Source organism: Camelus bactrianus, chromosome 6 (genome assembly GCF_048773025.1).
Source record: "Camelus bactrianus isolate YW-2024 breed Bactrian camel chromosome 6, ASM4877302v1, whole genome shotgun sequence".
NCBI lineage: Eukaryota > Metazoa > Chordata > Mammalia > Artiodactyla > Camelidae > Camelus > Camelus bactrianus.
In genome coordinates, this window is record NC_133544.1 from 24821416 (window position 1) to 24847504 (window position 26089).

General features: G+C 41.2%; 1 protein-coding gene across 6 annotated transcripts in view; it reads left to right on the forward strand.

Annotated features, from left to right (window-relative positions):
• The window catches only part of AREL1 (apoptosis resistant E3 ubiquitin protein ligase 1), a 38928-nt gene extending 13159 nt beyond the window's left edge, over positions 1 to 25769 (forward strand). For 3 of the 6 annotated variants that reach the window (XM_010962863.3, XM_045522982.2, XM_074365237.1), the window contains 19 exons: positions 2443 to 2757; positions 7687 to 7798; positions 8669 to 8895; positions 9820 to 10057; positions 12050 to 12219; positions 12465 to 12645; positions 12850 to 13097; positions 14569 to 14646; positions 15396 to 15537; positions 15669 to 15790; positions 16773 to 16848; positions 17368 to 17477; positions 18049 to 18228; positions 18403 to 18528; positions 20242 to 20371; positions 20459 to 20517; positions 22385 to 22474; positions 22903 to 23078; positions 23188 to 25769. In XM_010962863.3, coding sequence (XP_010961165.2) covers positions 7783 to 7798; positions 8669 to 8895; positions 9820 to 10057; positions 12050 to 12219; positions 12465 to 12645; positions 12850 to 13097; positions 14569 to 14646; positions 15396 to 15537; positions 15669 to 15790; positions 16773 to 16848; positions 17368 to 17477; positions 18049 to 18228; positions 18403 to 18528; positions 20242 to 20371; positions 20459 to 20517; positions 22385 to 22474; positions 22903 to 23078; positions 23188 to 23290 — 2472 coding nt within the window. In that variant the 5' untranslated portion in view covers positions 2443 to 2757; positions 7687 to 7782 and the 3' untranslated portion in view covers positions 23291 to 25769. Of the gene's footprint in view, positions 1 to 2442; positions 2758 to 7686; positions 7799 to 8668; positions 8896 to 9819; positions 10058 to 12049; positions 12220 to 12464; positions 12646 to 12849; positions 13098 to 14568; positions 14647 to 15395; positions 15538 to 15668; positions 15791 to 16772; positions 16849 to 17367; positions 17478 to 18048; positions 18229 to 18402; positions 18529 to 20241; positions 20372 to 20458; positions 20518 to 22384; positions 22475 to 22902; positions 23079 to 23187 lie in introns of those variants that run through there. The other 3 variants (XM_045522987.2, XM_010962856.3, XM_045522996.2) reach the window with 3 other exon arrangements.
• Positions 25770 to 26089: the final 320 nt, after the last annotated feature.

Consider the following 26089-nt stretch of genomic DNA (forward strand, 5'->3'; position numbering starts at 1 on the left):
TGTAAAAGGTCAGATAGGAAAGCTTTGTGGGCCATACATCTCTGCTGCAACTACTCAGCTCTGTGCTGTAGTTCAAAGGCAGTTGTAGACAAAATGTAAACGAATGAACTTGGCTGTGTTCATTCTCTTTTTACAAAACTTTTTTTTTAAACAAAAAAAGGCTGCTGTCTGGATTTGACCTGCAGGCTGTAGTTTGCCAGCTCCTTCTGTATAGACCCTTTCTCCTGAAAGCATGGTCTGCAGACCAGCAGCATCAGCATTGCCTGTGAACCTACCTGTTAGAGGTGCAGAATGTTGGGTCCCTTTTCAGGCTGACTGCTCTAAAGAGGACCATGCTTCTTAAACTTTAACATACATAGGAATCACTGGGGAACTTGGGGAAGTATGGACTCTGAAATGACTCTGAATACCATGCTAGTGACTGGGAGGCAAAGATGAGGAAGACCCACTAAGTATCCTCAGGGAGTCTGCAATTCATTAGGAGAGACAATTGTGTAGACAAATAATTATAATACAGACCAATAAATGCTATAATAGAGGTATCTTCAGCATAGAAGTATCACAAAGTAGAAAGTGATTGGTTCTGCTTGGTGTAGGGGGAACCCTCAGAGGGTCTTGGGAGTTGGACCAGGAAAAGGAATGGTGCTTTAGTTGAGTCTTGAAGCTCCCTAGAAGCTCTGAAGCATGGGACGGGGGCAGGCAGAGTTGAGGGGACAGAAGTAAGCACGGTAGATCATGGTGGGGTAGAGTAAAGATGATGTTTGATCTAGGAGTTGTTTGATTTAATAGTCAAATAGCTGATCACAGGGTTGGAGACCCACTGAGGTCATTATGAATAGAAATAAAAGTTTAATACTTTCTATTATGTTTAGCTAATTTGAAAATACTCTTTCCTTATCTGAAAAAAGGACAACTTGCCTGTTCTCTCCTGGAGAATAAAAGTATTTGTTCTCCAGAAATAGGAACTTTTCATATGTTCTTGCATCATTAAGAGTTTGGAAAACACTAAAAGTTATAGGTAGAAAATAAAAATTGTTTATAATTCCAAACACCAAGAGATGACCACTGTTAACGTTTTTATGTTATTTCTTCCAATCTTCTCTATGTAATGTAATACTATAAAAATTGGGCTTATGATATGTAAATAATTTTGTGTTTGCTTTTTCATTTAACATTTTATTTGTGAGCAGTTCACTGTGTTGTTAATCCTTTGAAGTGTTGTATATTTTTTTAATGCTTATATAGCATTCTAATGGATCTCTCTTAGTTTATGTAGTTCTCTTGTTTGTGGATCCTTTAAGCTGGTTCCAGTCACTAGTTGACCCACGTTTTAGTTCATGTACTTGGCAAGTCTATCGCTGTATTTTAAAATAATTACATGTACTTATTTTTAATTATAAAAGTTTGCCAACTAGTTTGATATGGTGGCTTTTGCTCATTCTGTTCTGCTCTTAGCATTTTGTGTTTTTGCTCTTGGTTTCCCATGATAAACAGTAGAGTGGTCATTAAGAGCATGGAGTCTGAGTCCAGGTTATTTGGGTTTCACTGAACTCTGCTACTTATGCGAAATCTTAAGAACATAACTGAGAAATTGCCTCAGTTTCCTCATCTGTAAAATAGGGATAATTGTCTCTATGTCTTAGAGATGTGAGTTAATACATATGAAGCACTAAGAACAGTTCCTGCCATGTGGAAATGGATTGTTGTTTCTTCTCACATGTTGTGTAGTGGCTGTTTATGTGTGCCTTGCTATAACCCCCTTTCTGCTACATTTAGTTCATGATTATCTTTGAGTTACAGGCTGATTTTACTGAACTTTATTACTCAGTGACTTTATCTTGAAAGTTCACAATAATTTCCCCCTTACTCATAGTAGCAAATCTTACTGTTTTAAAGATAAAGTCAGTATTGTTTAACCCTGTCTTGGAAATACAAACACGGGCACAAAGGGAGCAGACTGTATAGGCTGATAGATTAAAGTTTTAAAGCTCTTTGGTGGTTTCTGCTTTCTAGCTGAGTGTTATCTTGATTCCTTGTCATGGCTTCCAGGGCCCTCGGCAGCCTGGCCCCTCTTATATCCTCTCCTCTGTTTTCACTTTGTTCCCATACCCTGTGTTCTAGCCCCGTTAAACCGAAACTGGGTGTGTGGTTGTGACAAGGCTCACTCTGAATCTATGCTCTAGGTCGCTTCTACTGAAGGGTTGGAATCAGCTGAAGTGCTGGAGCTCCCTTCCAGTGGATGACACGGTGAAGGCCGTGAGATTGCCGCTTGACTTTTCTTCTGGACTTTTAACTGGGAAAATTTGGCCAGAGTTTACCAGGCCTAGGTTATTTTTAGTGCCACAGGGTTTCCATTGCCTATTCTACCTCCTCTTTGTTGTTTTCTGGGGGTTCTCTTTCAGAAATAAAAACCTATTCCACTGACTCTTTTTTTCTTTGTAGGGTAAGATCCTGAGACAGAACGCATGCATCCTTTGGCAGCTGATTGTGCCCTGCACTAGAGAGGTCCAGAGATGATATATTTTGGGATTGTATTTCTCCACCCTGGAATTCATCCAGTTCATTCCAGAAACATTGACCCTTTGCTTCTGTGACACACCCTCACTGAAGGTCTGATGGACAGACACTTTCTGTTGACCTTGCAGCTATTTTCTTTCATGTGGAAGCTGGAAGACAAAGTGGATGTGGCCAAAAGTTACCGCTTTGGTGATTAGGAGCATTCTTCTTGGTTCTCAGAACATGGGCCCTCGTTTAAAGGTAAGGGGATAGACTCATTAAGTTTCACTTTGTACTGGATGTAGAACATGGACTCAGTTTCAAAGCCTTTTCAGCAAGGGGTAGTATTGAAATGCACAGTTGCAGGTAGAATTGACTTTGCTCCCAGCAGGGCAACTTCGAGTATGAAGAAATCAGTTCTCCATTTCTGAGAAATGACTTTCTCACAACTGATCTTCAATGTCAGGGCTAAAATTTATTTGATATTGTAATTGTAAATCTTTATAAACCAAAAGAAAAAGCAAACAGTTTTAGAATATGTTTTGTCAGTCAACTTTGTAATGTTCCCTTGAGACAGATTATCTTCAAGTATTTCCCCTTTCCCTCTTTTGTAGGTAATATGAGCCAAAATGCTGTAGTATTAAGCAACTTGCCCGGGATCTTTTAGTAAGCAAGTGATATTTCTGCCTTAGATAATTGGTACTGCATTCCATTTTCCTTTATCATACTTTATTTTTATTTCAAAAGGTCTATAAAGGGGCCATAAGCATTTATCTTTCTAATTTTAGCTTTATGGTGAGATTCTTACAGTAAGATTGGGTAATGTTTTTCATACTTTCTTTTACCTGTTTTCTTACATCTTGTCTCTTCCCAAATACTTCACTATCCCTATGACTCCACTCTTTTTCATACTTCAGTGTTGAATGAGCTGAAGAACTTTGGGCTTCAGAGTTAGACACGGACTTGAGTCACTTAACCAGCCAGGAGATGTTCAGCAAGTCAACTTTTATAAGCCTAGCTTTTTATTTAGGTTAATTTGTAAAATACTTTGTATAATGTTTGGCCTATGGTAAGTGGCTTAGTAATGGGGTTGTAATTTATGAGTTTACTACTACTACTATTGTTCTGCTAGCCTAGGGTATCACAATTTGCTGAATTATATAAAGGCAAGGACACTAAAGAGATCGAACTTGAAAACAAAATACTCATGTAGATGAATTAGCTGTACATGAAATAGTATGGCAGAGGCTTAACATACTGCTTCTTTGTGCATAAATTAGACTCAGGAAGAATTCCAAAATAATTTTATGAAGAAGTGTCAGCAGCAGAAAGTGGAAGGTGCTGTGAAAACTATTGTTTAAAAAAAAAAAACCCTCAAGATAAGGAAGATAGGACCTTAAACCTAAGATACCAGCCATGCGTGGGAACCCATGACTCTAATCCTAGGTATTTGATACATGCTTAAAGATCTGAATGAAGTAAATTGACAACATTTGGTCTAAAGAGTTTATAACAAATGAATTTACTGTTAATTAGAGAAGTCTTTAAAAACTATATCAAAAGGAAGGCCCCATCAGGCAGAAAATACCTGATCTTTAGGCATCCTGATTCCTGGACAAAGAAAAGAACACATATGACTGTATCCATTCAGCAGATATTTTAGTTATATTTATTGCAATTACTCTATGTAATTATGTTAGATGCTGGGGAGAATTTCTAAGACTAGTCTTTGCTTCATGTTATTTACCATCTGAAATGGAAAATAAAACACACAAGGAACTGAAAGAATATAAGTGGTATAAGAAAAATAAAGTAGCTTGGGAATTTAGAGGAGATAAGGAATTTTTTAATTGAGGATCGGGACAAATTTCAGGGAGGGAAGACAGGATTTTTCTAGACTTTAGGATTAAGAGATTTTTCATGGATAAAGACTGAGAGAGGAGAAGATAGTCTAGGCAAAGGAGATGACTTTTGCAAAGGCACGGAGATGGGACATTTTAGAGCTTATATGTGAAAGTGTCAAGGATCTGATTCAGCTAGATCATAGGCTGAATAACAAGATATTGTGCATTATGGGGCCAAGGAGAATAGTATGGGATGGGGTGGGAGCAGAGATAAGGTAGAGAGGGACAGTAAGAAGATAGAAAATGCCTTCAGAAGAGGTGAAATCTGGAATAAAAGTGATTTGAGGGGTCACCATAAAAAGAAATTCTGTACCCAAAGACAAAGATATGAAGGCTTTGTGACAGCATCCAGAGATAGAGAAAATACAGAAGGAAGACAGGTTCAGAATGTGACCATGTAAAACTGAGGGATGGGTAAGTATCCCATTGTTGGGGAGGTGTGGTTTTAAATACCAAAACTAGCTTTGATTTGTCCCAAAAGTCACACTGTGCTGTATACAAATTGCTTCTGGAGGAGGCCCAGAGAATCCATGCTGTCCTGGGCCAGGGGCTCCTAGAAGTTCTCCAGCAGGCCCAGGATGCACTTCTGTTCACTCTGGAGTTGAGGAGGTTTTTGAGAGGAATACGAGAAGTGGGATATTTTGTAAAGATCACATCATTCAGTGATGAATTGAAAGAGCTAAGTCATTGGTCACAAGGAGGTTTCAAGGAAAAGAGGAGAGTTTGGAAAAAAGTAATAGTTGGTATGCTGAATTTTAAATGAAAAAGGGAATTGGTGTAGAAATGTAGATTTGACCTTTGGAAAAGGTCTAGATCAGATGATCTGGTTGAGAAATAAATGAATGAGGAAAAAAATAGACAAGGACTTGACAAGGTCAAGTTCATTATTGCCAGCCATGAGTACTGAGACAATGGCTGTTCTGCATCATTCCCTCAATACCTGGGATATTAACTGGATATTCAGTATTTGTTGGATGAATTATTTTAGGATGAATTTTAATTCTTCGTTAAAAAAATTTTCAGACATAAAGAACGCCTATGTAGGCAGAGATTTTAAGTACGGTAAGAAAAGCCTTGCCTTTTGTCATTCTGATGCATTTCTCATTAAAGAAAGTGGAGGCTAGTAGGGGGTTCCCTGAGTTTCCTGTTGGCTCTGAAGCAAAGGAGTAGTGATGCTGCTATTACTATTGATAATAATTATAATAATAATTGAAACTGAGAACTCATTCTGTGCTGGGCGTTATTCTATGCTGTTGACATATGTTTTCATTTCATCTTCATGACACCCCTATGAGGTACAGACAGATACTATCCCCATTTGATGGATAAGGACACTGGCAGATTATAGAAAGATTAAATACGTTGCTTATGGTCACCCTCTGAGTGGGAGAGAATGGATTTAAGCCCAGGTAGTCTAGCTCTAGAGTACGTACCCTCATCCTCTATATTCTCTTTGCTGTAATGTTTGATTTTAGAGTCTTGATGGCTGTGGCTTGTTATATGGAAGTCTTATCACACTAAAGGAGATGATGCCATGGAAATTATTAAACCTCAACTCTTTTTACAGCAGTGAGAATTCTGTAGCTTAGATAGGCCACACAGTTGCAGCCCTGGATCTGGTCTCCAGGCTCTGACATATTGCTTGTCAGTGGCCTCTCACAGAAAAAGTTGTTGTAATTGTGAGGGATAACACTTAGGATTTTTCCCAGCTCTCATGACATGTGCCATAAATTTAGCATTTCTCTTATTCCTCCAAGGAGTAAGAGACTTGAGACCACAAGTCTATAACATCAGCTATATACGCTTCATTTTCTGCTGAGTGCTATAACTTTGCTGATGACTAAATTTTTACATCCAGGATCAGATTGGGTGGTATCCAACTAGGGGAGTATCTAAGACAGTTTAACTGCTGGTTTTGGTCCCACCAAGTCACCTAGCACATCCTGTAAGGCACAGACAGATGCTTTTTGAGAGATGATACCAGCTTTTCAGCATAGGGTCCCAGGAAATGAGATACTTGTTTGGCAAGGGGTTCAGTAATTGTGATCCCAGATTTGAGTCAGCATTTTGTCTCTATAATAGTCCCATTGTAGGGGCAGCTTAATCCATGTGTATTGACAGTGCGAATGTTCCCTTGTGGATTTCTCTTTGGATAGTACTTTAACCACCAGTCTAAATAGGGATTTCTATGAAACTTGACATGATCATACCTCAAATTACACTACTCTGTATGGATTCTATTGGGTATATTGTTATCAAAGGAACTAATGGCCTTTTTGGTCACTTTTTCTATTAAATTTTCCCATTACAATTAGACATAAAAGCGTACTTAGTTAAAAAAAAAAAGTTGTTTTGGTCTCTCCTAAATCTGAACCCAGAAATTTTCAGCTGTCTTATCTCTAAGTAATATAGTAGTGCTGATAAAAGGTGCTGGGTTGAGATAATATTGATAATCTTTATAGAGAGAGAGACAGACAGAGACAGAGAGGGAGGGAGACAGATTTGAAAGAATGAATTTAGTGCTCTGTGGATTGGAGAGCATATACAGCCTATGCTAAGGTCAAAAATGTCAGTGTGCATTGAATTTTTCCTTGGCAGTACCTTGGGTGGTTCAAATGAGTAATAAAGATTGAAGTCTTATTCTGGAAATAAGTTTAATAACAGTGAAAGTTTTCTCTCAGACTCTGGCCCCTGTTTGAATTGTTCTGACCTTGGCAGACATCACTTAGGATGAGAAGTACAGTCTTCTCCTTTGGTTCCTCTCCTTGGCCTCTGCTGAGCTCATCTTCCACGGGGCCCATTAGTTTGTCTGCTTGGTAACAGCAAAAATGGCTTCTTTTACATGCCCACTCACTGCTTATTATTGGGATGACCCAGAGTTCATTTTAATTACATGATGATGATAATACTTGCTTTTAAAAATCCACATTTTATATAACTATTTCTACTTAGATGAATTACTTCCAGAAGGTAAATATAAGGGGAAAGTGACTCCATTATCCTCTTTGCTTATGTTAATTAGCACTACTTTGCATGGGGGAGGGAAACTGTCTTGGGGCCCTGGATCTAAGAAGATGAAAGCCATGTTTCTGCATTTGGTAATTAGAGGTGGCTGTTTGTGGTATTCCTAGGGTGGTCGGTAGATTGGAAGTCTTTAGGGGGAGTGATGCAGTCTCTGTTTCTCTGCAATGTTGTGGGGCACCTGTCAAGCTAGAGAGAGAGAAGGGACAGTAAGGCTGGAGATGGTTGACTCAAGCCAGATGCTCTACTTTGTCTCATCTTACAGATGGCAGTAAGGAAGAGCTGGAGGAAAAACTGAACAAGTTTTCTTTTGCAGCTGCAGCTGTGATCCTCGGCTGTCTGTTGGCATTGAAGGGACCTGATGTTTTACGTTATTGGTATGTTATGGAAAGAGCTCTCTTTATTATTTTTTTGTTAGGGTTGTGTGTACCCTTTTTGCCTCCTTGAAGGCAAGCTTAGAAATATTTCTCCTTGAAAATAGACTTAGAAATATTTCTAGTCATGCCAGAATGTACCTTCACAGAGTTGGCAGTGCAATTCATTCATTTGGGAAATATTTATTGAGTAATTATGGCCAGTGCCAGACACTGTTTCCTGCCCAGTCAGAGTCAAATAAGGCAAAAATCAACCTCCATGAAGTTCATAACACGAGGTGGGTGAAAAGTTGTAATAGATGAGTGAATGTACAGGAGTTCAAGGGAGCCAAGAAGAGGGAACCCCTAACTGTAGCAGGGATTGGGGAGGGCTTTTGCCAAGTGGGCAAGGGAGGGGAAAACTTCCAAATGGAGAAAATTAGAATATGCGTTCTTTTTACTACTGTGTCAGGGCCCAGCGCATGCAGGAACATTGCGGAGAGGTGTTATATGTGGTCTGTGGTATAGAACAAGGGTTGGCAAACCTTTTCTGTAAAGGACCAAAGAGTAAATATTTTCAGCTTCCTAGGCCATACAGTCTCTGTCACAGCTACCATACTCTGCTGCTTGAGGGCAAAAGCAGCCCTAAACAATAGTAAATGAAGGGTGGGGCTGTGTTTCAGTAGAACTTTATTTACAAAAATAGGCAGTGGGTGGGATTTGCTGAAGACTGTAGTTTCTAACCTTGGTGTGGAAGTACCTCTTCACCCACAGAGGTGGTGACCCAGTAGAGAGTATCTTTGGAATTCTCATATGAGAGATGGCTAGCCTGTTCCATAACGAGAAACTAATGTGTAACTGGCAGGTGGTGTGTGTGTTCTCTCTTTCACGTAGGTGGCATCACAGTGTCTGTGGTTGCATTCTTCTTCACAATTAAGTTCCTCTTTGAGCTTGCCGCACGTGTAGTCAGCTTCCTCCAGAATGAGGACCGTGAACGCCGAGGGGACCGGACTATTTATGACTATGTGCGGGGAAATTACCTGGATCCTCGCTCTTGCAAAGTCTCCTGGGATTGGAAGGACCCCTATGAGGTGGGCCACAGCATGGCCTTCCGAGTGCATGTAAGGGAATGTTTCTGTCTCCATACCCACGGGGGTTTCTGAGTCAGTTGCTTTCCAGAGCCCAGTTCAGTCTCTTGGTGGTGCTGGCCTGGAATGTTAATATGTTCCTTGTTTTTCAACCCCTTCCGGGAACTTGGGAATTGTTAATATCTGAAAAGTCACAAATTTCTCTATCATTTTGGTTTAACAGGTGCTTAGCCTTGGAGAAGTATAAAGCTTAATGTTACCTTTTCAAAATGAGAATATTACTGTAAAGAGTTGGCGTTCTATATTAGAGGTTGGCAAACTATGGCCCGAGGCCCAAATCAGGCCCACTTCCTGGTTCTATAAATACAGCTTATTAGAACACAGTTACACCCGTTCATCTTCCTGTACTGCCTATGGATGCTTTCACATTTGAGAAGTTAACCACAGTTAGTAACTGTGTATGAGCCACAAGGCCAAAAATAGTTACTCTCTGGCTCTTTGCACAAAGTTTGCTGTCCCCTGCAATGACTTCTCCATTGCAGCCTTCTGCTTGGCTTCATAGTCTGAACCCCCCTAGCCTTGCCAGGTGGTTTTGTTTGCTCAGTGCCAGTGGTACCTGCTGACTTACCTGTACATTTGATTTAGCAGTGATAACATAATGAAAAATGGAGGGTAAGACAGGGGAGGCCGCACTTGTGGTTCAGAAATACCAAGTTGAAATTGATTCAGTGGTGTATTTTACCCCTATCCTCTGAATAGGGGAAGAATTAGTTCATGATATAATTGTTTTCTTTGAAGCACTAAGAGAATTTGTTTCTCCTTGTGTGAACGGGACCATAGGAGTGGGTGGGTACTGGGGTTTGCCAGCCACTTCCTCTCTTCCCACACTCTCAGGTTACACAGGAAATGTTTTCTCCCCTTGTTCATTAATGGGTGTCCCTCTTCTCACCACCGCAGTTATTCTATAAGAATGGGCAACCTTTCCCTGCACATCGGCCTGTGGGACTAAGAGTTCACATCTCTCATGTTGAGCTAGCAGTGGAAATTCCAGTGACCCAGGAAGTCCTCCAGGAACCCAGTTCCAACGTCGTCAAGGTGGCCTTCACTGTGCGCAGGGCTGGGCGGTACGAAATCTCAGTGAAGCTTGGTGGATTAAATGTAGCCTACAGTCCCTACTATAAGATTTTTCAGCCTGGTAGGTTCTTTTTTCTTTCTCCCTTTCTCTCTCCATTCTTACCTTCCTTTTTCTTTTCCTTTCTGCTTCTTTTTAATAAAACCTTTATTCACATGCTACATAATTCATTCATTTAAAATACACAATTTAATGTTTTTTAAAATTCATAGGGTTGTATAAACATGGTGGCACAGTCAATTTTAGACCATTTTCATCACCCCATCACCCTGTGCCCATTAGCAGTCACTCCATATTTTCCTTAGCCCTAGGCAACCGCTTATATATTGCTACTGTGGATGTACATACTCTGGGTACTACTCTCCTGTTTACATCTAATAAACGTGTGATCATAACATATGTGGCTATTTGTGACTGGCTTGTTGCACTTAGCATAATGCTTTTGAGTTGTCCATGCTATAGCATGAATCAGTACCTCATTTTTTTTATTGCTAAATAGTATTACATTATGTGGGTATATCACATTTTCTTTATCCATCCGTTGATGGACACTTGGGTTGTTTTCACTTTTGGCTCCCATGAATAATGCTGATATGAACATTTGTGTACAGTTTTTGTATAGACATACATTTTTAGTTCCCTAGGCATAGAATCGCTGGGTCATTAGCCTGGTAAGTTCTTAAGGGGTTAGGGTGCTAAAATAGACCAAAGGTAAAGTCTTCTGATTTTTGAAACCTTTTCAAGTAAAAGAACTTGACCCATTTAATCCTACCCTTGCTGCCAGTATGTGTGTTACTCCTTACTGAGGAGTGTCTGGCCAAGCTTTTGGTATCTTAAGAATTGAGGCCTCTATTTCTATTTGTGCCAGATAATAGATGTTCATAGTCCTTTGTTAGATATGTGGTTTGCAGATATTTTCTGTCAGCCTTTAACTTTTCTTTTCATCTCCTTAATAGGGTCTTTCACAGAGCAAGAGTTTCTAATTGTGATGAAGTCAGAGTATTAATGTTTCCTTTCATGGATCACGCTTTTGGTATCTGAAAACTCTTACTAGTCCTAGATTGCAAAGATATTCTCCTATTTTTTTCCTAAAAGTTTCCTAGTTTCACATTTTTTATTATTAAGATCATAATCTAATATGAGTTAATTTTCATATACTGGGTCAAGAATTTTTTTTTTCCTTATAGTCGTCCTGTTCCTCTCGCACCATTTGTTGAAAAGGCTGTCTTCCCCCTCTATTGCACTGCTTTTGCACCTTTGTCAGGGATTGGTTGGGCATGTTTATGGGGATCTATTTCTGGGGTCTCTGTTCTATTCCATTGATCTATTTGTCTATCCCTCTACTAATACCAGTGTCTTGACTGTGTAGGTATATAATGACTTTAAATTGAGTAAAGTGACTCTTTGACTTTATTCTTCTTTTTTAGAATTGCTTTAGCTATTCTAGACCCTTTGCTTTTCCATGTAAATTTTAGTATAAAACTGTCCAAACTACCAAAAAATTCTGCTGAGATTGTGATAAGAATTTTGTTAAATCTGTATATCATTTGGGGAGAATTGACATCTTTAACATGTTGAGTCTTCCAATTCATAAACATGGTATACCTGAATTTGTTTAGACCTTTTTCATTTCTTTAATCAGCATTTTGTAGTTTTCAACATACAAGTCTTATACTTGGTTTATTAGATTTGCACCTAAGTATTTCAGATTTGTTTGTTTTGCAATTATTCACTTATTTTTAAGGCCTGTTTCACTCATAGGTTCCCAGTGGGATTCTAGATACTGTATCTGTAACTTCAGTTCTGCTTTCTCTAAGTTCTTCTGTCATTTTGTTTAGTGCTTGCAGTGGTTAGGAATTCGTAAAAATGAGTTCCCAAAGTTTATTTGAATCAATCTCTTTGTTTTCTTTCTTTCTTTCTCTCTGCCTCATAATGATATTGTTTATCCCTGGAAATAGGGTGGGGATACAGCTCTCTAGGACTCACTGACTGAGTAGATCTTCGTGCCCTGAAAAATCACCTCTGTGACGTTACATTCTATTGTCTGTGTTGCAGGAATGGTGGTTCCTTCTAAGACCAAAATTGTGTGCCATTTTTCCACTCTTTTGTTGACCTGTGGGCAGCCGCACACTCTTCAAATAGTGCCCCGAGATGAGTATGACAACCCTACCAACAATTCCGCGTCCTTGAGAGATGAGCACAATTACAGTCTGTCCATTCATGAGGTGAGCAGCCTCCCTTCCTGCCCTGTGTGCTCTTCTCTGTCACTGTTGTCCTTTCTAGTTCACTTCTGCCTGTCCCCTCTCCCTGAGTGCTGTGCCGGCCTTCCTTTATCCGATAGTACCTTGCTCATTAGTAATTGTGAGACTTAGACTAGCTCATAGACAGGAAAGTTCTTTGTAAAGAGTAAATTACTGTGCAAACAGCGAAAATTATATATGGTTAGTGATGCTTTGTTTTCCTCCTGTAGCTCGGGCCTCAAGAAGAAGAGAGCACTGGTGTCTCATTTGAGAAGTCAGTGACATCCAACAGGCAGACCTGCCAGGTGTTCTTGCGGCTCACCCTGCATTCCAGGGGCTGCTTCCATGCCTGCATTTCATACCAAAACCAGCCAATCAGTAATGGCGAATTTGACATCATAGTCCTAAGTGGTGAGTTGAAAGAAAAGCTTGCTGTGATTTAGTCCTATTCCCAGATCACTTCTTCTTTGCATCTGCACTCTTCTGACAAGCCTCACAGATGTTTGATATTTGAGCCAGACTTGGTGTGGAGCCCTGTGGACCAAAGATCTGGTGATAGATAATTTTTTTCTCCCCTGTCTTGCATTCTAAACCTTATTCCTTGTTATACTTCAGAGAATGAGAGGAATATTGTTGAACGCAATGTGTCCACCTCAGGAGTCAGCATTTACTTTGAAGCTTATCTGTATAATGCTGCCAACTGTACCAGCACTCCGTGGCACCTCCCGCCCATGCACATGAGCTCTGCCCAGCGCCGGCCTTCCACGGCTGTGGAGGAGGAAGAGGAAGATTTGCCGTCTGAGTGTCACACCCCGGAGAAGGTGAAGAAACCGAAGAAGGTGTACTGCTATGTGTCACCAAAGGTTGGAGCTCCCATTCTTGCCTTAAAACCCCCTGCCTGAGCCTGCTTGTAATTGGTATTTGGTAACAAAACCCACAAAGCAACAGTCTGAGAATCAGGGCAAGATCACTGACTCGTAGGGTTTCTAGGATACTAAGAGGGGCTGCCTAAAGTTGAGCAGAAGGTTGTGCCTGCTCTTCTGCTGCATGTTCGGTTTGGGCTAGGTTACACCTCTGTCTGGGGAGTCTGTGTGCCTTGTGCTTGAGAGCACCTGTGGCACTCTGCTGTTTGCTTCTGGGATGCATTTTCAAGGCATGGCTCTCAGAGTTTTAAAGAAAACTACTTTTAACCATTAAAAATTCCTCACTAGTGTAAAAATGACTGTTAGCCCCTTGTACTATTCAGAACAATTTGATCTTTCATTCTGTGATTTGTGAAACTGCAATAAATGGATGTCATCATCAGGGAACAGGATTGGAATAGAGAGATTTTTGGCAGAGACAAGGAGGTGAACTTCCCAAGGCCCTGGAGCTAAGAGGCGCTTTGTGTTAGGGATTTTCTTTTTTTAATATTTGTATATTGTTTATTCGTTCAGACCTCAGAAAAAATGAGACTCTTGAAACATCTCATTACATTCTTTTAATCTCATAACCAAAACTGAGTTCTAATTCTGTTCTACTTCAGAACGCTTTGCTATGTGCCATTCATCATTTAAAGATCTAGCCTTAATTTGGCCTGGGGGAATGGTAATGAGGGAAATGGTGAGGTAGAGATAAAACAGGATCAGCTACAAATTAGTAATTGTTGAAGCTGGTGATGGCTTCATTCTACTGTTTTCTTTGGTATGTGTTTGAAATTTTCTTTAATGAAGAGTTTTTTAAAAATCAAGAAAAAAAATCTGACCTAATAGATGTTCAGATAATGGGGTTTTTTTTTTAGATTGAAAAATTATTGCATTATGTTTTCCTTTTTTGTAAATGACAAGAGACCTCTTTTTATTCTTACATAAGGGATTTTTATGGATTTTTTAAATGAGACTCCTCCCATCCCACACCTCTTCTTCCCCAGGAAATCCTTGGTGCTATTGAAATAGGGCTAATGCATTGGGTATGGGTCACTGGTGTTCCCTGTGCACTGACTTGGAAGAAGTCTCTCTGAGCAGCATCCGGCTAAGCAGAAGGAGATTTTGATTGTTTCTAGGTGAAACGTTCTCTACTTATAAAGTGAAAACCTGACCTCAGATATTTAGAAATGGTAGCAAACTTGAGTATTAAGATTATGAAATTGTATTGTAAGAGTAATATTTTTAATTTCCCTATTTTAAGATAGAGTTGATGTTATTTATTTGATTTCAGTACTGACTAAATTATCCTCTTTGTCTATAGGGGAAAAGGTTATCGTGAAACATGTAGATAGGGGCTGATATTTGAATTACAATAGATTGAACCTCTTTATTTACCATTCACTTTATTTTCTATATGTTGGTCCTCCAGCAATTCTCAGTGAAGGAGTTCTACCTGAAAATCATTCCCTGGCGCCTTTATACCTTCCGAGTGTGCCCAGGAACAAAAGTAAGTTGAACCTTAGACCCCGTTCATGCAGAGCAGGCTTCTACCTCCAACATCCCAGCCTTCTCTTTTTTCCTAGAAAGGCTTTTGGTGTTTCTGGAAGTTCTCATTGTGCACACAGGGTTTATTGCCAAATAAAGGAGGAGTTGTTACCTCCTCGTGAACCAGAATGAAGAATATAGTTCTAGGAGAACACATGCCTACAGAAATAACAATTAGTAGCAAGTCAGAATAATACTTCAACCATTATCTTTTGCCCCTAGGACTAAGTTAATGAAGAGGGTGTTGGTATCTGTGACCTGAGCTTGGTTTCCCCATACCAAAGCTAACTCTTTCAACACCAGTATTCTCATCTACTTAAAAAAAATTTTTTTTTAACTTTTCTGAGCTTTTGGAATCTAAAGGCAAATCACCTTCCTCCAGCCAGTTTGTCCAACCTATTCCGGCAGTCATTTGTTATTTTATATATCTTTATTTCTCTCACCCTTCTTATACTTTACGTTGGAGAGTCTGTAGCATTGCCTCTGATCTTTACTAAAAGTAGTCTCTGTGACTCAAATAATTTAAAATAGAATTTGAATCATAGAGCACTGAGGTAAAAAAAAACAATGAGATGTATTCCTGGTAGGTACTTTGAGAAAACAAGCTTAAGTTGTTTTTGTTAGTTGGTGCAGAAGGGCTAGGGATGTGAGGGGTTTTTGCTGGATTTGAAGGCTTTGTAGATTAACTCCTTTTTCTTCCCCCTTTGTTAGTTTTCATACCTCGGCCCTGACCCTGTCCATAAGCTCCTCACATTGGTGGTGGATGATGGCATTCAACCTCCTGTGGAGCTCAGCTGTAAGGAAAGGAACATCCTCGCAGCCACGTTCATCCGCTCACTTCATAAGAACATAGGTGAGGCTGGACAGGAATTCCAGTGGGGAAGACAGAGACCCTGGAGACCCTGGGGGCCTGAGTGTGTAGAGGTGGCCTGCATAGATATCCTGTAATGAGGTGTAATCACGATGGCTTTTGCTGCTCCTCAGGAGGCTCCGAGACCTTTCAGGACAAGGTGAACTTTTTCCAGCGAGAACTTCGGCAGGTACATATGAAAAGACCACATTCCAAAGTCACCCTGAAGGTCAGCAGACATGCCTTGTTGGAATCGGTGCGTAAAGTTTCATCCCCATCAATGGTTGTCAAAATTTTCCAAATAGAAAGCTCTTTGATATTTGGTTATATTCTATAGGTTATCTTTTTTATGAAACCCAAATCTCTCTCTTCTTTAAACATATTAAAGACTATTCTGTGTGTTTGGTTATACTGAGCTTGGGGCAGATTTTTTGGAGAGATGTTAATGAGAGGAGAGACTAGTTGACACATTGGCTTTAAAAATCTGTACTGAACTAGTTCCTGAACAATCTTACGGAACTCTGAGGTAGGGCAGGTGTTAAGCTGTTGTAGAAGAAAGTTCTTGTTACTGAATCCCAGGAATAGAGGAGCTCTTGTTGGATTAACAGGAAATGGTTTTTGTTGTCACTCTGGTCTGATGGAAAGGAATACCTGATGTGTGTCTGTCTCCACTGCACAGACACTGGCATAGTCCTTACATTCCTTGAGAATGAGAAGGCTTTGGTCCCTGTCCAGAAAGTGTTTGTGATGTTTGGCTCTGGTAGGTATGAGTGGAAACTCCTTTTCTCAGCCACTTTCTTGTGGCATGGCTCCCTGTCTGAACCTAGCCTTGTGGATAAAGACGTCTAGTGGATAGACTGTACTTTACTGAAAAACAAGACTCCTTGGTTCTCTTGCTGATAGCTTACTGATTTGAGCCATTTTTGTTTCTTTATTTAAGAGTTTTCTCATTAATAAAATTAGGATTAAAACCAAACTTCAGCTTCCCAATAAGTCAATGGTATAAATATGAATAGATTTTTAATATTTTAAGATTTTTTAATATTAATTTCTTCTGGAGATATGTGCTTTTTGAATAGAAGACGGTATTATTAAAGCTTATTCATGAGTAATATATTGCCTCCAAGCACTAGTGTTTAGTTACATTGACAGTGGGCAATGTTCCTGTGTTTTTGTCTTTAACACCCAAGAGATACCAGCCAGTGTTCTGATCATTTCTTTTTTTCACTACTTTTCAGTCTTTGAAAGCCACTCGGAATTTCTCCATCTCAGATTGGAGCAAGAACTTTGAAGTGGTTTTTCAGGATGAAGAAGGTCAATTTTGAAATTTTATACTCATCTTTTTTAACTCTCCTTCCCACTCCTCCCCTCCTCCTTACCCGCCCATACACAGAAAATAAAAACAACCTCCTACACATACTCGCCCCCTCCCCTGCCACCCCAGCTTTTTTTCTGAGAGAAAAAGAAGTCATGACTCAAGAAAAGGGTGGTGTTTACTGGCTCGATGGCTTGGTAGAACTTACAGAGCACCGACATACAGGGACTTGGAGGGGGAGCTCTAAGAGTTTGAAGCAGAAGGGCAGAGTAACCTTTGTAGGACCAAGAGAAATGTGTTTCCTGGGATCTCCAATCTTCTGTGTTTCCACACTAGGGGGCATTAGCTTAGTGATGAGAATAACTTTAATCCCACAGAAAGGGGTGGGATTTATAGTTGAGGTGGACTGGAATGGAGGGCACTAAGGTGGTGGAATGGAGGAAGTGTAGAATGATGAATAAATGAACAAAAGTGATAAGAGATGGTAGGCTTGAGTCACTTTATTTTATACTTTTCAGCTCTGGACTGGGGAGGGCCTCGCCGGGAATGGTTTGAGCTAATCTGCAAAGCATTGTTTGATACCACCAATCAGCTCTTCACCCGATTCAGTGACACCAACCAAGCATTAGTGAGTCTGTGACTTCCCCAAAGGGCGGGGATGGGGAATGTGGATTATAAGGGAGAGACTAATAAGAGTTTGAATTAATCAGATTGCCTCCCTCCTCTCTGCCTTCATTATTTCATCTATAAAATAAGAGAAAATGCAGACAGATGAATATTTAACTAAAAAGCATTATAAAGCTGTGGCTATTCTACTCATTATTATTTTAATAATTAAGCCACTTTCTCAAAACATATCCGAAGCAGTTGAACTCTGTACAAGATCTAGACTTCGGCTGAAAGAAGTTCTAGTTTAGAGAAAAGGCATAATATCATCCACTGATTACATTCCATATGCATAAACCACAAAATTAATATAAGATTCTTCAACTTAATGTAAGTCAATTTTACCCTTTATCCTTTAGTCACTTTGAATTATTCAGTGGTGGCTACCAAAAGACTGATGCCATGTGGATGGGCTCTTTCATCATAACACTGAAATTCTTGCTCCCTTGGGATAGAGTTGAGGAGGGAGGACCTTTCCAGAACTCAGCTTGAAGAAAAATGGCCCAGGGCCTTTTAATCTCTCTCTTTGACAGGTGCATCCCAACCCTAATCGCCCCGCTCATCTGCGCCTAAAGATGTATGAGTTTGCAGGGCGACTGGTGGGCAAGTGTCTGTATGAGTCCTCTCTAGGAGGAGCCTACAAGCAGTTGGTCCGAGCTCGCTTCACTCGCTCTTTTTTGGCCCAAATCATAGGACTGCGTATGCATTACAAGGTAACATCTTAGGTGTGCATTTTCTACTAAGGCCCCTGGCCACTAACTCTGGAATCTCTCCACCCTGAGCTTGTTATTCTTAAGGTTGAAGGGGTAAGTGGTTCCACACAGTGACAAAGCCCATTGCTGGGTAAGAGTAGTCATGTTGTGTTCTGTGTTTTCCTGTCTCCTTAGTACTTTGAAACAGATGACCCAGAATTCTACAAATCTAAAGTTTGTTTCATCCTCAACAATGACATGAGTGAGATGGAGCTGGTCTTTGCAGAAGAGAAATATAACAAATCAGGTCAATTGGATAAGGTGAGAAGGAGGACTGAAGCCTGTGTGTCCCATGGTTCCCAGCCTTCTGTAGTGCAGGGCTGTCTACTAGAACTTTCTGCAATGATGGAAGTGTTGTCTATTTGTACTGTCTTTTGAGCACCCAAAATGTGGCTGGTGTGACCAAATAACCGAATTTCTCTTTTTACTTTGATTAATTTAAATGTAAATAACCACATGTGACTAGTGACAACCGTATTGGACAGCACAGCTTTGGGGCATTGCATCCCACACTGTATGGTCTTGGCCTATTTGAGTGGAGCCAAAGACACAGGTAACCATCCATCCCACCCATTCCTTCTTACCAGCGGAAAAAGAACTAAGTGATAGTGAAATGTCACTGCACAAGCAGCTTTGGAAGGGGTGGCAGTGTCTCTCTCAGCATTAAGGGTGGGGATATGGATGACTCCTGTTTTAACACTGTGCTTATATATTTTTAAATGTTTTATTAGAAAATTAATGGCCAAAAATATTTCTGGTGCAAATGTGATTTCATTTACATTGTGAAGTTAAATAATATGAAATGAAGTTGCAGTAACATATAATTGAAAGCAAAATAGCAGTGACTGAGAATGTATCATCACTGTAGCGCGGTGCTGATAATCAAATAGCCTTTGTGAACATTGTGGGAATCCCAGCTGTCAGCCTTTGCACATATGTGGGCGGAGCCTATCTTCCTAACCCAGCAAGGCATCTAGAGTCAATAGAATACTGAATTAGGGTCTGCAGGCCTAGGGCAGTACTGATTTTAATTGAGTTTAATATGAATTCTAAATCATAGTAATTTACTTCTTAGGCTACTAGTTAGAAATGCTTACACACATAAGATAAAAATATCCAGAATTGCGCATAATAACAGAAAAAAGTTTTACATATTTAGATCCATTGAGAATCCTTGCTGGAGCAAAGTTCCGTCCCTACCATGCTGTCACTGGGACCTTAAAATCTGATGCTGTAACTAAATGGAGGCTTTCATTCACCTGTGAAGACAACCGTGGTCATTGTACACAGGTTTTCTGGGGTGGTGGCTTTAAGCTATACCTCAGGGCTTCCTCAGAGCTCCCTTGGGAATTGTTTATTGGGAGAAGGGTTTCAATTCTGTTTGAGAATTATATAGTTCAGCCTTTTCTTTGCAGATAGGAAGATTGGGGGCCGAAGTATGTAAGTGACTGAAATCCTGTAGCGAGTTAGTCACCAAGTATCAAGACGTGGCTTTTTCCATTGACTCACGCTGAAAACAGAAGAATGTAGGGAACAGCTGTGCCCATCTTAGAATTTCCGAGACCTGAAGAGACTTCTTCACTACTTGTCTGGCTTTATTTATTGTCAGTTGGCTCAGGGGTTAAAGAGAAGAGGTCAGTAATGGTTTAACTTTGAATCATAGAAACGTTAAATATTGCTGACAAGGAACCATTATATTTTCCTGTTGCATCAACACTATTTATTTGATCAGGTCAGAGAAGACTCACTCAGATACCCACTTCAGATATAGTAGCGAGTAGCATACAGCAATAGCAGTAGGAACCCTGAAGCTTAGTAACTAAATAAAACCAAGCGTGTTGAGAACCTGAGTGCACAGCAGGAGCTTGTGACTGGGATGGAATTCAGTAATGATGTGTTTGTGGGACATACTGGGCAGATACCATCTTAGAAACTCCCATCCACATCCTGTCCCTGTCTTCTGCCTCTTTTCAGGTTGTAGAACTTATGACAGGTGGAGCTCAAACCCCAGTCACCAATGCCAATAAAATCTTCTATTTAAATTTGCTGGCCCAATACCGGTTGGCCAGTCAAGTGAAAGAGGAGGTGGAACATTTCCTAAAAGGTGGGATCCTGTCTGCTCTTGGTTTTGAGGTGAAAGTACCTGTATCTGTGGTGTGGATATGGCTTTAACTTGGCTACTTTGTTTCAGGCCTGAATGAGTTGGTCCCTGAGAACCTTTTGGCTATTTTTGATGAGAATGAGCTTGAGGTAAGTGCTTACAGTTGGAACCCCCTGTTCCTGGCTTTGTGTTTTATTATGCCCACAGGAACCAGCTTACTGCATCTTCTGTTATGAGATGTGGTAGAAAAGCCTTTTAAGAGTTGGTTTCACTTTTGTCACTCTTCCATGCATTGACCCTTTCTCCAGCTTTTAAACAATTTGAATGTGAAGGAACCAGCAAATGGCTAATTATTTATGAAGAGTAATAATATTTATTTATTTATTATTCATTTCTGTTATTGATACTGGTTGAATAGGGAAGAATGTTGATATCCTGTACAATCTTCATAAATCCTGTGACATTTAAAGTTAGTTTAAGGGAATAATAGAATTTATTTGTTCAGAAATTGTTTATTGAGTGCCTCATATGCCATGTGCATTTGGGGAACTGGGGAGTTAGCAATGAATAAGACAGTGTCCCTGCCCTCATGGAGCTCCATTCTAAGAGGAGGCAAACCAGAAATATGACATATTCACAGCTTTGGGCTACAGCACTATATAGTTAATATATTCTTACTTTACATCCCGTAACAACCAAAATGTGGCTATGAGATGGTAAATACCTTTCTATAATTAGCAAAATTGAAGTTCTATGAACTTCAGGTGCAGGCAACAAAATAAAGTCATTTTTTCAACCTGCTGCTCACAGGTGATAGATACACTGCAAGTTAATAGTTTTAACTTCCCAGAGCCTCTTTCCTGCAGAGAGGAATTTCTTCTTTAAAAATGGGGAAACAAAAAGTAGTTGCAGGTGGTCTTACACAATTTTGATTCATGTTAAGTGAACTGGCTTTGAGAACAAGAGTCAAAGTCTTGTGCAATTTTCACCACATTTTGTACCTTTAGATATGAAATATGAATAATGAACTCTCTATCCTCAGCCTGAAGTTTGTGATAGACCTGTCACCTAGTGCTGTCATTTTGAGGGCTGAGGAACAAGGTACTGGTGTATTTTGCTTAATCATGAAGCAAAGCATTTGTAACAACTCGTAAAGTGAGTAGGAGGAAGGACACTATCTCTTACGCGGTTGTTCCCCATCCTGCCCTTGGTTGCTCATTAGTTGAGCAATTTCTTTTTGAAGGATCCAAGCTTCTCAGGCTTAATTTGGGCTTTTCTTGTCTCTTGATTAGGCTGTATCATTCTTTATAGCTATTGGATGAGTACTCACAGTCTGCTAAGTAACTTGCTGGATCCTGAATCAAATTAGGACATCAACAAGATGTTTAGGACCCTGATGTCATTAATGTTCTCATTTTTTGGCATTCTTTTTCATTTATCTGATCAAGTAGAGGCGGGGCTGAAGGGACCGTAGTAAAAATTCAATCCGTAAAAGAAGGATGGATCCTGGGAAAAAGGAAAGGCCATCTAACAAATTCATAAATGGGGCTGGGGGTCTTCATCAAAGGGCAAGGGCCTGCTTTTCCCCCTGGTATTCATTCCCAGGCCACATCCAGAGCAGACCATCAGTAAACACTTAGTTCCCATTTTGTCCTTTGTTTCAATTGAAAATCATCCATAGCAGCAGTTCTTAATTAGGAGTGCACATCAGAAATGCTTAGGAAACTTTTTCAAAATACACAAGCTTGTAACCCATCACTAGAGATTCTAATTCAGTAGGTCTAAGGTAAGGCCATAGGCAAATATATATATATATTTTTAAGCTGTGTGATTTTTACTGCACTGGTTATAATTGATTTTCCTGAAGCGGTGTTCTGGCATTATGACCTCACCTTCTATCCTCTTTTTTGGTATTTTCTTTATTCCACATTTTGCACATCAACATAGGTAATTTTGACTTTATGGTGGGTCTTTGCCCCTCTGACTATCCTAGTAACACCTGTCTGTTTTCTCCAGTTGCTGATGTGTGGGACTGGGGACATCAATGTATCTGACTTCAAAGCCCATGCAGTGGTTGTTGGTGGCTCATGGCATTTCAGAGAAAAGGTAAGTGAGCCAAACTTCTTTTAGTTTGATTTGTGCCATGTTGGAAGGGAAAAGTTTCAGAAGAAAGAAGTCAAGGAGTTGGAGAAGCAGACATGTCAACTGGGGAAGTGTGATATATGTGGGAAAAGCAGGTGGTTGTCCAGGCAGAAGGGAGCCCTGGTCCCTCAGGGCTGTCATGCTGACTGCCCCAGGGGCAGTACATTGGAAAGGCAAAGAAATAGAACCAAGCAGTCAGCAACTACCCTCCAGTCTGTGTGACAATATCAGTTCCTTTTAAAGAGATTGTCGACTTTAACCATTCCTACCTGTGTCCTCAGTGGGCAGTCACTGGGACCCACCCCCACTTCAGAATATCCTGTTCCTTCCCCTAGGGGTCAAATCCCAGGCTACACATGGGTGTGACCCCAGCCTTGTTCTCTCCCTGCCAGGTCATGAGATGGTTTTGGACCGTGGTTTCCAGTTTAACACAGGAGGAGTTGGCTCGTCTGCTTCAGTTCACAACAGGCTCCTCTCAGCTACCACCTGGAGGCTTTGCTGCCCTCTGTCCCTCATTCCAGATTATTGCCGCTCCAACCCATAGCACACTACCAACTGCACACACGTGGTGGGTATCTGACTGCCTGATGCATGCTGTCATGGGGGATGACGTTTCTGGCCCTTGCCAGCGTTTCTCATGGTGTGAATTAATCACTGCTCTCTCCTTGGCCTTCCAGTTTCAACCAGCTGTGCCTCCCTACATATGACTCATATGAAGAAGTGCACAGGATGCTGCAGCTGGCCATCAGCGAGGGCTGCGAGGGCTTTGGCATGCTCTGACCACTCTCCTGCCGTCCACTTGGCACCCGTGCTTTCTGGAGCATCCAGGTGCACGTAACACACATAACCACTGACCCTCACATACACATAACCATCAGCCAGAAGCTGCTGCATGCTCCCCAGTGTCTGGAGTATTTGGTCGCCTACAGGCCTTGTCCTTCCCTCGCCCCCCTTCCTTCCCGTCTCCCCTACAGGCCACTTTGGCAGGTACGTAATCTGAGCTGCTCACTCAGTTCCAAGAAAAGGGCCATGCTGCTGTAATTTCCATTGGTTCCTAGAAGATCTCAGTAGCGGGAGCTGCCTCAGTAGCTGAGGGAGATTTCTTGGAGAGCTGGTATTGCTCAGCGTAGCTCAGCCTCCTCTGCTGATGCTCCTTAAACCTCCCTTCTGTGGCCCTACCTACTTGACCTGAAGTCAGCAAGTCCTTCTTGTGGGCAGGGTGATTGCTGCTTCTCGCCAAAAGCAGCCCAGATAGGAAGTAGCCCATGTGAGCAGTCTTCAGTTTTGTCCCTCTGCACTGGACTTGTGCGCAGGCTGTGGCACTGGACTACCTCTCATAGTGACTGATAGCACAAAAGGATCTTTTTTTTTTTTTGAGGTGTCAGAACTGGAAAAGGAGCTTTCCTTGCAAGCATTTCTAGAAATGATCATTAATCCATCAAGAAGAACTCTCTAATAAGCTTTTTCTTGAATATGAGCCAGTGAGACAAACAGACAGACCTAAGAATGTGAAAGATAGCTGGGCTGTTGCCTCCAGTGCTGAATGTGATTCTCCTTTAGGGTTATGGGGCATGCCTAGGCACGTGGCTGGCTTGAAGACTACTGATGCTTGTCCCTGAGTTTGTTCTTTTTACTGAGGCGTGGCTGGGCCTGGCCACTTACCTCCAAGTTATGCAACCTGCTAAGAGCCGGGGATTCTTTAGATTTCTACCGAAGAAAATTTTGGAGCAAGTGATTAAGACAGTAAGATAACATGCTACTGATGCCTGCTTCTCTCTCTGCGTGGTGTTCTTGGACAGCCCCAAGGCAAGGGAAAAGGAATCAGTAATTTAATTGCTGATCACAGGTCCTTAGGGTCAGGATGCTGGGAACACATAGAGGAGATATGTCAGACGATAACACCTAGTTATCCCAGTCACTTCTTGTCACTCCATCAGTTACCAGGAAGGGGAACTAAGGAGGGAGGAAGATAGATTAGATTCACTGTTACATGATGATTGAAGAGAACTTGCAGCTGTTTCTTGGAAGATGACGACAACCTTTTTCGTGATTTGAATGAAAACATTTTCAAGACTCAAAATTTCATCGAGTTCCCAAGTTTCTGTTTTTAAGAAGGCTTTGCTGCAAGCTACCATTCCCAATGGGGCATTCGACTCTAAGAATATTACAAGCCATCTTTATTGCCAAAACCAGCAAGTACAAAGAGTCCAGAGATGAGGCGGGACTTGCAGCAATGCCTTGGCCTCCTGGAAGCACGTCTGAGCCCTCCTGTTCCCAGGGATCATGAGGAACATGCCTTCTGAGCTGCTACACTTCCTGCCTGACCTCACTCCTTTGCAGTTGTCATTTGTCCTTCTTGGCATGGATGCTGACCTCACTCATCCTTGGGGTCTAGGATCTAGCATCAGGGCCTCTATACCCCAGGGTCCTCCATGCCACATGGTCACTGCTCTCCTCAGGGACCAGGACAAGGTGCTGCTGCCTGCCCCAGTGTTTTCCCACGGGATATGTACAGGCAGGTTTCATCGTCCTCTTGGGAAACATGATGCTGCCCCTCGGGCCCATAGAGGGATTTCCAGCTGCGGGCACGTGGGCTGGTTCTGCTGTCTTTGGCCATTGTTCCTCTTCTGGATTCTGCATTCTCCCCTCCAGAGACTGATGCTGGAGCTTAAGTTGATTTTCTTGGCTAGGTCTGTCATTTTAAGCTCTAGTTACAGCACTTTTCAGAGCATCCTGGGTACCATTGCAGCACAGCTGCGTCCTGTGGTGGTTCTTAGCCCTAGGATCTTTGTTTAACAAAAAAACCCTTTGGTACTGTTGTGGTTTTCTATTCTTCTAGTTTACTCTCTCCTAATTCTGTTGAAAAGTATCTTTGCTCTTTTGACCTTTTTCTTTGACCTTTTTTCCTAATCCTGCTTTGGAACTAGCCACTGTGGGGAAAGGTACAACATGTCGGAGAGAAGGAAGAGTGTCTGTTACTTCTTGAGCAATTTTCTATTCACGTTTCTTATTTTGTCCAGTTCTTTTATTTATGCCCTTGTGGCCCAGATACTTGGGGGGCCAGCTAACCTCCTGGCCTTTGAGTGTCTTTGAAGGAGACCAGGCACCAAGTGAACACCAAGGAGAATGTCAGCGCGTTTCTAGAACTTCAGCAGAGACCAAGCCCTGCTGCAAATTTGTCAGGCCAGGCAAACAGGCCAGACAGTTGCAGTGGTAGTGTAAAAATTTTGTACAGTAAATAAATGAATGTTTAAAAGGACTAAGGAGCAAGTGACTGCTTTAAGTGATGCTTCAGGGCTTAAATTGGAGGTGGGGAAGGAAAAGGAAATTTTAGAAATGTTTCTGCATTTCCCCAGTAATCCCTTCAAAAGGAGTCAGCTGGGGTAGAATGTACCCCGGAGCCCAGGCCTGGCCAGGACCTTCTTGCCCTTTCACCCTTCCCTGATTGCTGTCCATGCTGCCGGGCAGGCCCACAGTGCTCATTTGCACAGACCGCCAAAGGCTGGGACAGGTGCCTGTGCTCAGCTCCAAAAAACCAGTTTGACAAAAACAGAGGATGTCTGTTGTCATTGGTCTTTT